This window comes from Pieris napi, chromosome 15, assembly GCF_905475465.1.
Source record: "Pieris napi chromosome 15, ilPieNapi1.2, whole genome shotgun sequence".
NCBI classification, from domain to species: domain Eukaryota; kingdom Metazoa; phylum Arthropoda; class Insecta; order Lepidoptera; family Pieridae; genus Pieris; species Pieris napi.
This window is the reverse complement of record NC_062248.1, coordinates 9,746,484-9,763,257: the sequence shown is the minus strand read 5'-3', so window position 1 is coordinate 9,763,257 and position 16,774 is coordinate 9,746,484. Positions and strand designations below refer to the sequence as shown.

At 32.6% G+C, this 16,774-nt stretch overlaps 2 protein-coding genes across 2 annotated transcripts in view; both read left to right on the top strand.

The window, feature by feature from the left end:
- Window positions 1-7,457, top strand: part of LOC125056434 (cyclin-dependent kinase inhibitor 1-like) — a 35,789-nt gene extending 28,332 nt beyond the window's left edge. Inside the window, exon 3 of the mRNA XM_047659523.1 lies at window positions 7,194-7,457. Coding sequence (XP_047515479.1) covers window positions 7,194-7,333 — 140 coding nt within the window. The 3' untranslated portion in view covers window positions 7,334-7,457. The remainder of the gene's footprint in view (window positions 1-7,193) is intronic.
- Window positions 7,458-11,214: 3,757 nt separating this feature from the next.
- On the top strand, window positions 11,215-14,436 carry LOC125056433. Its single transcript, XM_047659522.1, has one exon. The coding sequence runs from the start codon at window positions 11,218-11,220 to the stop codon at window positions 14,281-14,283; it is 3,066 nt and encodes a 1,021-aa protein (XP_047515478.1). The 5' UTR covers window positions 11,215-11,217; the 3' UTR covers window positions 14,284-14,436.
- Window positions 14,437-16,774: the final 2,338 nt, after the last annotated feature.

Here is a 16,774-nt window from a genome sequence, read left to right as displayed (position 1 = left end):
ATTTCGTAAGTTTATTGTATTATTGATTTTCGTTTTTATAATTGAAATGTGTCCCAATGAATGGTGTGCACACATTCACACACATATTTTTTGTATCTGTATGTTTCGTTAGTGTGCCTTTTTAAATTAAATAATTATACATCAAGATAAATGTAAACTATTCCAGCGATAGTAATGTCGGAATCAATTTAGAAATTAAAGTAACTCAATTAATGGTAATAACGTTAGCCATTAGTTACCCGATCGAAAGCATAAAATCTTTATATATATAAAATTCTCGTGTCACAATGTTCGTTCCCATACTCCTGCGAAACGGCTCGACCGATTCTTATGAAATTTTTTATGCGGATTCAGTAAGTCTGAGAATCGGCTACTATCTATTTCAAACCTCTAAGTGATAAGGGGTGCCTACCTCAAATTTTTATTTTTTTGATATATTTTTATTTTTTTATTATGTGGCATTAAAAATACATACAACCCTTCATTTTGACCGCTCTACGATCAACCCCTATTTTTTATTATAGTAGATAGATAGTTGTTTTTATTGAACTAAAAAATGTTTCTTAGAACATGGCAAAACGTCGTTTGCCGGGTCTATAAAATTGTATTAACCTCGCTACTAGCAAAGTTTTTTAATTAGAAAAACTTGGTCGTCACATGGCGGAGATAAATGACACCTGCGTCTAGTCCTAGCTTGTAGTTCGTTGAACTTAGAAACACTAGATGTGGTCTAGAAAAAGAAGTGTAGATTGAAAGCTGAAAGCAAAAAATAAGAAACTTCCTTATCGAACGATTAAAATTTTAAAGCGAGCATTTTATTTTCTAGTATTGAAAAGTTTTATTTCACACGCTCTTACTCTAACTATAGATGTTATTGCAATAAAAGGTATTTTTTTCATCGTGACGCTTGGTAGCCCGTTCACGCACATGCGTTTACTAAGCCGTAAATAAAGTATAAAAACAGTTTAGTTATGCACTACAAGATCACTTCCTTGGTACATGACAAAATATTCAATGTTTTAATTAAGATTTGTGTAACAGTTAATGTTTACTCTACAAACTTTTACCTTGGACTTTTACTTGCGCAAACGTGACAAAGAATCCGTTTCGCTACAATGCATCTGTTACTTTCACACGGCAACCACGCAACCAAGCTATTTCTTCTAGTATTTTCTATGTAAATTGCAAAAAAAGCTACAACCTTTTTAGGTCTGTGCCTCGGATTTCTTATTCATGATCATTTGTCAATCTAATAGGCAAGTAGGTGAGCCTCCTAACACACGCGGTCGACTTTTTGGGTCTAAGGCAAGCCGGTTTCCTCCCGATGTTTTCCTTCAACGTTCAAGCGAATATTAAATGTGCACAAAGTCCATTACACATCCGGAGATCGAACCTACGACCTCAGGGATGAGTCGAGAGAACCCACTAGGCCAACACTGCACATATGTATATTATGGTATTACACTATCTATAAAGTAATCAATCGCATCCTATTAATCTGAATATAAACAATTATTAGTTATTACGATTAGGATGCAATTATTTATTATTAATTAATTACTAACCTTTAAATATATTATTCAAAGAAGTCCCTTTAGGCAAGGTTCCGAAGATACTGGCCGCGTCAAATCAAATCTTTGTCCGAGGCAGCTGCTCTTCGGTCTCCTATGATGTTGACTAACCTTCTTGCCATTTCCTTAAAAAATGGTATTTATTTATAGCTAATTAGCATTAAAATGTAATATTATCCATGAAGTACTTCATTACTCATACTCTTGACATTACTTCACAATATGACGTTGTTAGCAATCATATATCGGTCAGCTAGAGAATGCAATAGCCGATTGCAGTAGCAGGGTTACAGTTGTTTGATCTACTTACAATACTACCCGTGAGAATCAGAAATAGATACTAACGAAACAGCAAACATAGTAACTTCACACCTATCTTCAATCAATAAGTGCATTTATTAGATGTTCATAAACGAAACATCCTGTTTTTTTAATCTATCTATCTATATATATATAAATGAATTGCTGTTCGTAGACCGATTTGGCTAATTTGGTCTTGAATTATTTGTAGAAGTCCAGAGATGGTTTAACAGTGGGAAACATAAATGATAAGTAGTGAAAATACTAAAAACGACAATTCAATTTTTCCAATGAAATATGCTCCTATTGTGTGTTCCTATCTTTAGAAATAAAGAAGTGTCACTTGGTTATCATATATTTATAGGTAATCTCAGAAATGTGTTTCATTCTGTAGTTTGAGGTTGTCTTTGGTCTGTATTAAAAATGTTGTATTACGTTTTGACACAAATATATCACTGTAGAATTATAACCTCGTATGTCAAAAAAGCATTTATTTTTTTATTAGACTCTTATGTCATTTAATTGGTAAAATCTAATGAAGTAAGGACTTATTTATGTTATTAATAAATAAGTCCTTTTTACCAATCAAAACTGTGGACAGAAGCTTATAATAATATTTTAACGAACATTGACGAAATGAAACATTTTTTTTTGTTTCCTGTGATGTTTGGTTCTCTGGACAGACGAGTTTATATATATGTATGTGATTCGAATTTCACGACTTCATCTTGTCTCAATAGAACCAAATAAGAAATCACAACCTAAATCCGGAAAGCCATTCACGTCCGTTATGGTACATTACCATTTTACAGAGAAAGTAACAAGTGGAAAATGAGAGTACAAAGATGTTTATACAACAATGTCATGGGTAAATGGGATCATAAATCAAATGACCGTCTCTTAACTGAATATGTAATGTTTTAAACGTTTCTGACGCTGTAAAGATTCAATACAAAGAGTCAGTGCAGTGTTGGCCTAGTGGCTGCAGCGACTCTTATCACTGAGGTCGTAGATTCGATCCCCGGTTGTGCACCAATGGACATTTAACATTCGCTCTAACCGTGAAGGAAACCATCGTGAGGAAAGCGGCTTTAGACCCAAAAAGTCGACTACGTGCGTTAGACACAGGAGGCTGCTCACCTACTTGCCTATTAGATTAACAAATGATTATGAAACAGATACAGAAATCTGAGGCCCAGACCTAAAAAGGCAGTGGTGTAATAGATTTAACGAACAAGCATATATTCATGTCCATTAAAAGCCAAGAAACTGATTAAAAACTCAAAGAACGATATAATATTCAGAGAAGTTGCTCCTTTCCACAGTATACGACAAAATCCACGTCAATCAAATCATAAACCATGAACTAAGGTTAACCGCATTTTAAATAACATATCAGATAATATGAACAAACGTTAAAATCGGAATACAATGCACTCTACCTGCCTGTCACTTATTTGTTTAGGCTTGTCTTAAAACCAGTAGCTCGATACCCAAACAGCTATAATATACAAGCAAGATTGGTTTTTGTTACACTTTTTATCGTGTATCGATAGAACGATGTGCTTCAGGGTTGAGTAACTAATCCTTTACTAAACTTGCTTTTGGAATTTGCAATTGCTGATTTTTATTTATATACGAATATTTAATAGATATAAACAAAAGTTCTGTTAGGTAAGGTGACCAACTATACTCATTTACTGAGTTTTGTACTCGTTTTTGGCAAACCGTACTCTTTTCAAAGCCTGTACTCTGAAAGTACTCATTTGTCTTTCTAAAACATTTTTTAGATTTTTAGTTGTCCAGGCACTAATGCTGCTGTTGAAAGGGTATTTTCACTAGGGAATGATTATTGGAGCAGTGAGTCGCAAATTTCTGTAAATACCTACCTGCCGTATTAACAGTCAAATTTAATATGCAAAATGAAAGTTGTTCAGATGTGGCTACATTATTAGACGAACATCCTCATGTAGAAAAAAAATGCACTCCCAAGAAAAATATGTTTTTATAGTTTTTTCTTCAATTTTTTTTCACCTATGAAATACTGTATAATAATGGTGTACTCTTTTTGAACAAAAAATAGTTTGTAACCTTATGTTAGGTATCTATTGCATCTTGCCCTTGCCCATAGTCATATTGCGGACGCTGCATATCCGTAACTGTGATGTCGACACGCCTTTCACTTGACCTAGATATTTGGGAACTGGTTCGTAATCTCAATACTTGCATACCCTATCTAGTAAACGCAATTCCGTTTCCTGTCAAGGTGATTAAACGAGATACAAAATGGTCTGGCAAATGCAGTAGCCCTATAATCAGGATAAACACAGCTAGGGCATGAGGCAACCTGTTTGATTGCAGTCACCGCCTACGCCTGACAAATCCGCGCTCGTTTCTTTTCAATCCCCCTTACCCCCCACACGTGTGCTTCCAAGAACATTACGTGTAGCGGGTGTGCACGGGACGCGGGCAAGTTTAGACTTGTTTCTTTACGTCATCGAACCAGTTTTCCGCCGTGTTAGATATATTTGTAAAATTGTCCGCGTTTATAAAGCTATAATATAAACACGGCAGCGCGTGGGCAATGTTTGTCGTTAAATTACTGTGGTCTTTAGAATCCGCAAGCACTCACGCGTTTTCATACTTTTGGGAATTCGCCGCAATTTCCTGCTTTTGTATACGCGATTCAGAGAACGGCATTTGTTGAGCGGTCATCTTTCTGCACCTTTTGTTCGCAACAAAGCTTCAGATAATTGAAGTGCAAAGAAATGAATTTTTCGAAGGCATTAACGTTCCTGAGACATGTACGCATATTACCTATTCATGTTACGCTGTATCCTGCGGCAATTACAAAGGACAAAACAAAACGACAAACAAAACACTTCGACATCATCGACTCTCGAAGGAAGCGTGACGTTAGAAAAAGTTAATTTGACGCTCATCAGGATGAATCCTTCACGTTCCTAGACGATTTATCCTATCCTTTCATATTTTTTATCCCATCAGTGATTCCACTCGGGTCGACGGATGCGTGTTCATCAGACGCGGTCATTTATGCGCGTGCGCTGCATTCGGTTCATTTCTCAATCTCGCTTGCCAACTTGTTACGAACAATGGCAGTCGTGACAAAGCAATTATGGCTCATTTATAGGTATCATAATGTCAAAAGTTACCCTTTATAATGACAGTTGTAAAGCCTCTTGGACGAGTCACAAACGCGATGCGTCCGCGCAGATATTTAGGTCGACGAAAATAACCACGTCGGCAATCGGATAAATTCGGGCAGCCGGTCGTTTAATGAACTCTGGGGCTAATAAATCAAATATCAAGTTATAATAAAAATTACCTTTCACTGCACTCATAAGAAAACTTTTACTCAACCTAATTACCATCCCAATTCGTAAGTAATGAGCGAAGACCCAGTTGTGGCGTTCAATGTTATTCAGACGAGTTGAAAATACGCTTAGTTTTGAATATTATTAGATATCGTCATATTTGTGTGAATTGATAGTGGCTTGTGTGCGCACTCAAGGCCATTACAGTTTACGCGAGCCAAATATAAGCTATAACCCGGCCAACTACGAAAGATTTCCGCAATACGTATACTGTACAATTCTTGGGCACTTCTTAAATATACGGTATAATAGGTACAGCGAAAATGCCGCGAAACGCTCCATTGAATGTTTGGCGGGAAATAGTTATGTAACGTTGTGAAAATGTTTTCTTCTCGTTTGTTTAAGTTTTATGAGTTTCCTATATTGTTGTTTTAGTGAATAACTCTAGCGCTATGTCATTTTCAGGTTAGGTCACGTGCTATTGTAATATTCCACACACGTGGTAAATTTGGCGGGAATCATCCGCGTGGTCAACTTGTCGGCCTTGGATTGCGTCACTGACATAGTTTCTGACGAATCTCTTTGAATTTTATACGATAATAGTTAACCGTCAATACTTCTAACTCCTTATCTTACAAGGTCACAATCGTGAAATTGACGAAAATATTTTATTAAAACGTGTAAGTATTATACTTGCGGCTAAGCTGTTATTGTTATAACTTGTAAATTTTGACAAAATTAATGATCAAATTCGCTAAATCAATATTCAATTAATAACAAAAATTACAAAATTTTTTCGTAAATAATTTTGATTTAAGACACTCATATTATTTAACTTGGAAAGTTTCTTTAAAAACTCTTGTCAGATGTGAGAACTCAACAAAATATTCTAGAGCTAGAAGACAGGCAGTTACTCTAGGCAGGAGACAGCACCACAGAACAGATTCGCTCATAGCCTTAGAGTTGATTGCAAATATCCTCAGAAAAAAAATCTTGTCAGAGGGAGTTAATTCTCTTCAAAAAGCGTGTAAAATAATTACCAATAGTTCTATAGACAGGCGACTCGAGATTATGTGATATTGTTTTTGTATTAACACAAGAATTAAATAATATCAATAAAAGTTACTAAGCGTTCGTATTACTTTAGAGGGCCTATATTCCTTATTATATTGGTCATATGACTTCTATCAAATCAAGTCGTGGCCTTGTACGAGGTGGGTGCCTGCTCTCTTGCGCATCGCATGTTGCTAAGCACTTTTTATGAGCTGTGATTATTACAAGATCCGATTTTGAAACCGGCTCCTTCATTTGTTTTTATAACATATTAAACATAGCATTTTATTGCATCAGTAGTATGATTTTGGTCCCAAATTTGTGCATCTGAATTAGATTAATATTAATTTCTATAGTATGACAATAGCTAATTTATTAAACGTAAAACGGCAGTAAAACTTTAATAGCCTCAAAGGCTTTCTTTAAATTAGGAACGACTTGAAGGGCGTGGCCGGGATTTTAAAATTCCAGTATTACTTTTTATAGTTCTATACGAGTAGTCGTAAATGTCAACTGCAGGGTCCCAATGCTCAAAGAAACAAAAGTCGTAAAACTTTACTCCAAAAAATGGGTACTGCTCTACCTTCTGATTTTACGACCTTTCGTTACATAATTTCGTTTGTGTGGAATTAGAATAATTTTAAATATTTTTTATAAATGTACCACTCAGTTAAATGTGCTTAAAATATTAGTTATTATGGAAGCTCAGTGTATGGGAATCTGGCAAAATGCCAAACACATATTACAGAGAAACCAAGCATTGTTTATAAACTAAATTATTTCGAAAATTCTGTGGTAGGTATTTTATTCTCTCATTTTAGAGTCGGCTATTAAATTGTCTATATAGTCGTCTACGATTCTAGAGTCCACTAGCTAGAGTCATTATTAAATCTCCATTTTTTCATAGTTTAATATTGTCTTTCCCTCTTTTCAGATTTCTTGAGAGTGCACAAGCGGCCATCCAGCAACGGTGCGAAATCACCGGCGCACAAACACAAGCAAGAGTTGCGCGGCGTTCACATCCGCCCGCCCAAAGTCGCAAGGCTGGTGCAGACGCACCTCAAACGCAGTTAGGGCATCCCCCTCCCCGCTAATTGAACAAGGTGTCATTTCACTTGTAATGCCTAGGTCCAAATAGAATTTAATAGTGCAGTGCCGGAAGGAGCTTCTGCCGCGTATCACGGCGGCTGACACTTCGATCGTGAGTAGTATGGATTCCCGGGCACTGCCTCACCCACTGCTTCGGTAAAAAAAGCTGTTTCGGAGGCAGCGCCCGCCTAAAAAAAAAAAAAAAAAAAAAAAAAAGTTTGTGCTCTAACCCCACTAAACAGGACGTGCGGAGTCGAATGCACTCACTCCTGAACTGATAGCTCTAACCGTTCCAGAGATAGCTTTCCCAAAACCTTGCTAATTACTTACTAATCACCACCTTATCAGTTACTATTTCCTGCACGAAATCCCCACTCATTATCTAATTACTTAATGACTCAGTACGAATGCATCGTTATCTACTTTCCTACATTCACTAACCCGATCTATGGCTCTAAAAGAAAAATAGAATAATATAATATAATAAACTATATCTAACCTAACCTAACCTACGGGTCTAAGCAAACAACAATAAATATACCTACATTAACACCATTATCTATAATAAAATTAGATGTAAGGGTTACATATTTAAATAAAACATTTTTATTCCAGGTATTATTCTTTTATTTATATGTCCATTATATTTCTATACAAATTTACTAGCACCGTATCATTGTTCTCTGAGTCACACGTAAAATTTCTAAGGAAGTCTTCTAATCTCATCCCCCTGAACTTGTAATATATGTATACCAAACAGTACTCTCCGCACACCGCCGATAGGTAATCCTGAACCGTAAGGTTATTGTATCTCCACATGCAACAATTCCTCCTTAAAAATCCTTCTATTGCTTCAATAGGTTTACGTCCAAACGAATCAAAGTATTCCCCAACTCTTTCGACGTTTATATGAATAGCCACCCAATGAGACCCCGGCTGTGAATCAGGGTCAAGATTGCATATGATAAGTGCTGGCACCTGAGCATACATCGGCAATCGATTTGAAGGATATACGTTGCTCTGGAGGCTGGGATGTATTCTACGAAGACTCATTTGCACTTCTAGTGTGTTCATACTTTAATACGCGTTTACTCCCCTACTCTTTCACTCTTTTACTGACTACATTTATTACTATCAATTCATATTTATACCAATGTATTTAAACACACATAATATGATCTCAACGTAAGTAATGAGTCTCTTTGTAAAAAAAGTAATGAAGGTAAATAAAAACCATGTCATATTCGATTACATTATATTTTATTATTCTTAATATCATAATAATTACATAAGTGATTGCTTAACTACTATAATCCACACATACATTTCTGTTCTTATCTATTTCTATAATATTTGAAAACTCTGCGTAAACTACACAGTTAATTGTTTCAGTCAATGCGCTCTCGAATCTTACTTCCATTCTTACACTACCATGGCGTACAAGATTCCAATGCACATTAGAGTTAGCCGACAAGTCAGGTGTTAAATCAAAAGCTAGTAAACAGTATCCATTTGAATATTGTTCCCTCGATATTCCATTACCTTCGTTAAGAAAATGTATACCGGTGCCTGAGTACAGGGTGTGGTATGCGCTAGTAAATACATCGTTTGGAAATGATGGTTGTAACGATTTTGAAGGTATCTGTTGACCATCTATATATAGGCTAAATGAGCAAATACCAAAATTTTCAAAGTTGAAAGGATTTTTAACATAACTACCGTTGAATGCTGTATTATTCACAAAACCTATAATACATCTCTTAGGAACCTGTCCTAAAATATACTTCAAAAGTAATGAAGGTTAATAAAAACCTGATAAGGTTATTCGTTTATATTTTCATATTCGTAAATATATTTTATTGTTCTTAATATTATAATAATTATACGTATATGTGGTTGATAAACTACTAGATACACACATTTCTGTTATTATCTATTTCAAAAATATTTTAAAAATGCAATGACTATTAAGATTGCAAAGGGTATTTAGAGTGCCCTTTGTATTTCTTATCCACATTTTACTGATAGGTATGGATACTTGTTCAAACATGCAGTCGAGTTGAATATCGTAACTAGATAATGATATCCATTACCAGTCTATATAACCCGATACTTGTAGAAAGATTTAGTATTGTGCTCTAAGTTCGACAAAAGTGAAGTGGTTGAAAGTTTGAAATAATAAACAACAATGGAGGTAAGTTATTTAAATTTTATAAATTTGGTTTCAGTAAATTCTTTAATAATTCCTATTTATTTTTTGAAACGCATTTTGATTTGTTTATGTTATATTTCAGTCTTCATACAACCTGAAAGATGTGGATAAATGTTTCAGACCATATAATTATTATAATTTATCTGATGATGAAGAAGAGGTTTTAAACATAACAGAAAATAAAAATAAGAAGACCAATCGTTTAGATGACTTTTTTCTTCAAGAACCTGACCGGAAGAAGAAAAAAACTAAACTTTCTTCAAGTGTTGGCCGTGCAGGGAAGGAGGGAAGCATTTCATATATATCGACTGATAAAGATGATGGAATGGACGCTGACATACTTGTGAAAATGGAATTATATAGTTTAAAAAAGTTGAAAGAAATCCCAGTGGCACAACATTGGAAAAATGCAGATATTCGTGTTAAATATTATATGAAAAACGATTCCAACATTGATGTTCAGATAAAGGATATTGTATACAACATAACAAAGGGGATATCCGAGGAAGATAGTGTAAAACGTTACAGTTTTAAAAATTAGTTTCATTTAGTTTCTTCATGCTTCAGATTTTAATACCATATGTTTATATAATTAAGTAATGTTTCAGTTTTCCACTAGTATAAATACTATGTTGCATTGTACAAAGTCAATCATTGTGCTTTTTGTTGAAGACCTTTGCGCATTAAGGTTAAAAGTGTGAGACAAGAAACAGTTGTGAAACGAATACATATATACAATGTCTCAAGAATGTGTTAGTGTTTTTTTTGATGAAATGGATCATGAATTTGAAAGCTTATCCATTGATACAATTGAACTTTTCAACGTTTGTGATGAAATAGAAAGAAATGATTTAAATCACCCATTTTATGATCAAAGAATGATGGTGCTATGTGATGAATTCGATGGGAAACTGTGAGTATATTTAATAATCATATTTTCTATATATATTTAATTTATTTTTTTATTTCTCTATTCGCATTTCTAACAGTTAAATATAATAAAATTTTATTCGACAGGGTTGATCAAATGGGTCGTGGAACTAAAAGGAAAGCAGCTGTTGATATTAACTCTGCTGACATCAAAAGAATAAAATCTGGATCGAACATGGATGTTTCACGGTCTTCACAAGAGCAATCAACATCGAATGAAGGTATTAATTTTAACATGAAATTTTGCTGTATTTGTAATAGAAATGTTTCCAAAAAATATTTCGCTAATCATCTAAGGAGCAATGCACATAAAAATAATGTAAATAAAAAACAACATTCAATAAAACCCAATGTTAAGATAATTGAGACTGCGTTCGGTAATAGAATAATAACCTATAGAGTAACTTCAGAAAATCAAAATGATTTACAGTTTGAGACACCAGAGTTATTTCTTGCATCTGTCAAAGATACAATATTTACAATAATAAATAAATCTATAGAAGATCATACAATTTTAAAAATAAATTTCATTTTATATGGTGACTTTGTTCAGGAGACAAAAAACATTAACAACACTTTTGATTTCCAATCAATGAATTTTATTGTTTGTATTGGTGATGATTTAAATATATTTTATACAACTCTCACGAAATCTCTAATAAACTATATAAATTCATTCGAGAGAAAGGATAGTGGGTGGAGTCTGAAAAAAATATTACATTTGGATATGAATTTAAATCAATTTAACCCTTTAAGAGGAAAATCCTTTATTGAGTTACCACATGATATAAAAATAAAAAAAGCTGTGATAAATGTTAAAAACACTGATGACGCCTGTTTTAAGTGGGCACTGTTATCTGCTTTATTTCCAATTCATAAAAATTCGGATAGAGTATCATCATACACCAAATACAGTCATAAATTAAAGTTCGGTAATATTAAATTTCCAGTCAAATTAAAGGATATACACAAAATTGAAAGTCTTAATAATATAAGCATTAATGTTTTTGGGTTAGAATATAATGAACAAAGAAAAAAGCATTGTATTGTTGGGCCATTGTATTTTACAAAGAATAAAATGCAGACTCATATAAATTTACTATATTTGACACAGGGTAAAATCGGTCATTATTGTTATATAAAAAATATGTCACGATTAATAAGTAGTCAAGTTTCGAAATCCAAGGAAGCTATATATCTATGTGACTTTTGTTTACAATATTTTTCAACATCTGAACGTTTAAATAACCATCAAAAAAATGATTGCAGACATATTTGTACACAAATACCAAGCGTAGATAAAAATAAAAAAAATTGGTGGGGCGATATTGTATCTGAAAATAAATTAAGTTTTGATAAATTTCAACGTAAATTGATGTTACCTTTTGTTATATATGCGGATTTTGAGGCTTTTTTAAGTCCCTTAGCATCATGTTCAAACGATCCTTTAAAATCACATACAATAAATGTACAAAAACATAATGTGTATAGTTTTGGATACTACATTAAATGCTCATACGATGATAAATTGTCTAAATATGTAACATATACTGGTGAAAACTGTGCTTTAAAATTGATGGAAACCCTGAAAGATAATTTGACAACAATTGTTAAAAAAATTGGTTTCCAAAAAGTTGCTAATAAAATATCACCAATTCAGCAAGATATAGTTAGCAAATCTATTCATTGTTATATTTGTAATAAAATTTTGTGTGGGAATTCAATGATTTACCACGATTGGTTTACTGGGGAATTTGTTGGGGTCATACATAAAGTTTGTTCAGAAAAATTTAGAGTACCTTACACTATACCAGTCTTCTTGCACAATTTAAGCCATTATGATGCACATTTTATCGTACATGCCTTAAACTTTGATGAAGGTCAGGTAGAAGTTCTCCCACAAAACAAAGAAAAATACATATCATTTTCAAAGGTTCTTAAAATCAATAACAGTAATGTAACTTTACGTTTTGTGGATTCCCTAAAATTTTTACCCAGTAGCTTAGATACTTTAGCAAAAAATTTAACAAAAAATAATTTTAATGAATTATCAAAATGCTTTCCCAATTCAGAAGACTTTAAACGGCTGACTAAAAAAGGTGTATTTCCATATGAATTTATTAAAGATTTTGATACATTAAACTACAATCAACTTCCAGATCTTCCACACTTTTACAGTAGTCTCACAGATTCCATTATTTCTAATGAAGATTACAACCATGCCAAAGATGTTTGGAATCATTTCAATTGTAAAAATATGTTGGATTATTCAAATCTTTATTTAAAAACTGATGTTTTATTGTTAGCAGATATTTTTGAAAATTTTAGGCGTGTTTGCATTAAAACGTACGATTTAGACCCGGCTCATTACTACACAGCACCTGGATTAAGTTGGGATGCTATGTTAAAACATACTAAAACAGAGATTGAATTACTTTCTGATATAGATATGATTGCTTTTATTAAATCAGGAATTCGTGGTGGTGTTTCGCAATGTAGCACTCGCTATGCAAAAGCAAATAATGTTTACATGTCTGACTATAATGCGAAAGATAAAGAGTCATTCTTAATGTATTTCGATGCCAATAATCTATATGGTTGGGCAATGTCACAATATCTACCTACAGGTGGTTTTGAGTGGGTTAGTGCTGATACAGATTTTAATGTTAGTTGTTCATCAGATATAGGTTTTATCTTAGAAGTAGATCTGGAGTATCCGGTGGATTTACATGATAAACATTCAGATTTACCTCTTTGTCCAGAAAATATACCAGTTGGGGACGCTAAGGAAATTAGATTGATTCCAAACTTAAATAATAAATCCAAATATATTATTCATTATCGAAATTTAATTCAATGTTTGAAAATGGGTTTAAAATTATTAAAAGTTTATAGAATATTAAAATTTAAGCAGAGTCCATGGTTAAAGAACTATATAGACCTTAATACACAATTAAGAACTCGAGCTAATTCTGATTTTGAGAAAGATTTCTATAAACTCATGAACAACGCAGTTTTTGGTAAGACTATGGAAAATATTGAGAAACGAGTTAACGTTAAACTGTTAACCCACTGGGAAAATAGGGGCAAAGTATTGGGGGCTGGGGATCTAATTGCTCAACCACATTTTCACAGTGTTTCAATATTTTCTGATAGTCTTGTTGCAATTCAATTAAACAAAATGAAATTAATTTATAATAAACCTATTTATCTCGGATTTTGTATATTAGATATATCTAAAACGCTGATGTATGATTTCCACTATAATTACATGAAAGAGAAATTTACTTCAAATCTGAAACTACTGTATACAGATACTGACAGTCTCATTTATCAAATATTTACTAGTAACTTTTATAATGATATAAAGCCAGACATTTGTACACATTTCGATACATCAGATTATAATCCAAACAATGTTTTTAATTTTCCTCAAGTAAATAAGAAAAAATTAGGTTATTTCAAAGATGAAAATTGTGGTAAAATCTTTACAGAATTTGTGGGTTTGCGATCAAAAATGTATGCATTACAGGTAGATGATAAAATTATTACTAAGGCGAAGGGTGTTAACAAATGTGTCACTCAAAAATTAACGTTGGATAATTATAAGTCATGTTTGTTTAATAAAAACGTACAGCATTGTAAAATGTATCGGTTTAGATCATTAAAACATACAATTTTTACACAGGAAATAAATAAGGTGTGTTTATCTTTTAATGACACAAAGCGGTACATTTTACCAAACAAAATCGATACGTTACCTATAGGTCATTACCAAATCAATAGTATGTAATTAAGTATTGTAAATATAACAAATTGTAAATTTTTATGTAAAATAAATTTGTTTTGTACATGTATAATGTATAAACGTGTACTGTACATTAATATTGTGATATAACACTTACATTTTTTGTATATTTCATATAAATAAATTGTTTTTAAAATATCAACTTAGTTTTATTCCTTTCCCTGAAGAAGACAGAAGTCAAAAAATAATGATTCATTTTATTCATCCCTTTGCTGCCATCGTAGCAGGACCTAGTGGGTGTGGAAAATCTAACTTTGTTGCAAATTTCATTAAGCATAAAAGAAGTATATGTAATGAGATTTTTTTAGAAATAACATGGTGTTATGATGAAATGCAGCCGCTATATAATATACCTGGAGTAAATTACCACCAAGGACTACCGGAATTGCATATGTTTGATGGTAAAAATCCACATTTGATTATAATAGATGACTTAATGAGGGAATCTGATGGTCGAGTTGTTGATATATTTACAAAAGGTAGTCACCATAGAAATTTGAGTGTTTTTTACATAACCCAAAACTTATTTCATCAAGGAAGAGGACAGCGCGACATTTCACTTAATTCAAGTTATATTATTTATTTTAAAAATCCCCGTGACAAAACTCAAATACGATTTCTAGCTAGACAAGTTTCACCGGAAGACACGAAGTTTATTGAAGATTCATATACCGATGCTACTAAAGAAGCTCATGGTTATTTAATGATTGATTTGAAACAAAACACTGATGATGCTCGCCGCATAAAATCTAAAATATTTGAATCTAGTAATTTTTGTACAATATATGTTCCTATGAAAAGGTATAAGTATCTTTGTAATCAGCCACTCTAAGTCAGTAATGAACCATGTATCAACGAATAACAACGCATAAGGAATTGTTATCAGCTTTACATAAATTAAAACCCAAACATCGTAGGATATTACTGAAGTCTTGTAATAATCAAGAAATTAACTGTATATGTGAATGTATTCACAATGTTTTACAAGGAAAAGTACCTTTAAAAGAGAATACAAAAACAAAATTAAAAAAAATTAAAAATCTCTTACGTAATCTGATCAGTAAAGGAAAAAGTTTTGAATACAGGAAAAATATATTAATACAAAAAGGAGGGTCCTTTCTTCCCATAATTTTGGGTACAATTCTAAGTACCCTTGTAAGTTGTTTTAATAAATCACAATGAACACAAAAAAAATGCTTCTTGTTGAGCAAGACTTTATTGATAAACTTAAACATCAGAATGAAAATAAAGCAACACCGCAAAGTAGATTGGATTTAGAAATGGAAAAAATTATATCAAGTAAATTGGATGATCGCGAAAAATGGGCGCTTTATCTACAAATTTTACAAAGATACTTACATTACTCCATGGAAGAACGTCAACCTCAAGAAATAACAATAACTGAAAAGGTAATAAATGATAATACTAATGAAAACCGGAACATCAATAATATAACTACTAGTGAAAATGAAAAAATGCTAAATGTTAAACAACTCCCAACGGGTGAAGACATCGCATATGGGTTACAACCAAAAGAAATATTAAAATTAATTCCTAAAACTTATATGAGGAGGGGTGAATTATTGATGGATACAATAGTAAATAAAACAGATCAATTGCAATGGAATAAAAATGGAACAGTTTTCATTAGTGGACAAGAAATACCAGGGAGTAATATTATAGATTTAGTGAATGACATCTTACGACCCTCGAAGAGATCTGATCCAATCGGTTGGGAAATATTCGCCAAGTTTTTAAATGATATAAATACACCGCTAACATACATTGGTAATCTGAAAAGAATCAAATATATATCTGACCTTAATAGTAAAGATAAAACATTGATTCAAGAATCACAAACTGAGGTTTCCCCAACTCCAACACAATCTAAACACATCAATAAATTGAGAAACAAAAGTGATTGGGAGAAATGGACCCCGTATTAGAGTTACATCGCATCTATTATGATATTTCACATCCAGCTGGTTACAGCAGTGTCAATAAGTTAACAAAGGCAATGAATGGAAAAATCTCAAAAAGTGACGTTTCAAAATGGTTGCAGTCTCAAGAAACATATACATTACATAAACCGGTTATAAAAAAATTCCCACGTAATAAATATATTTTATCAAATATTAATGAATTGTGGCAAGCTGATTTAAGTGATTTAAGAACTTACATAGAATATAATGATGGATATAAATATATTTTGTGTGTTATTGACGCCTTTAGTAAGTATGCTTATGTTAGAGCAATGAAAAAGAAGGATTCATGCACAATAAAAACGTGTTTTACTAGCATCTTTGCTGAAGCTAAAACTGTTCCTAGACATATTCAATCAGATAAGGGTACGGAATTTGTATCTAAGGATGTCCAAACTTATTTAAAACGTAAAAATATAAATTATTACACTACAAATAATCCAGATATAAAGGCAAGTATAGTAGAACGATTTCAGAGAACATTGAAAATGAAA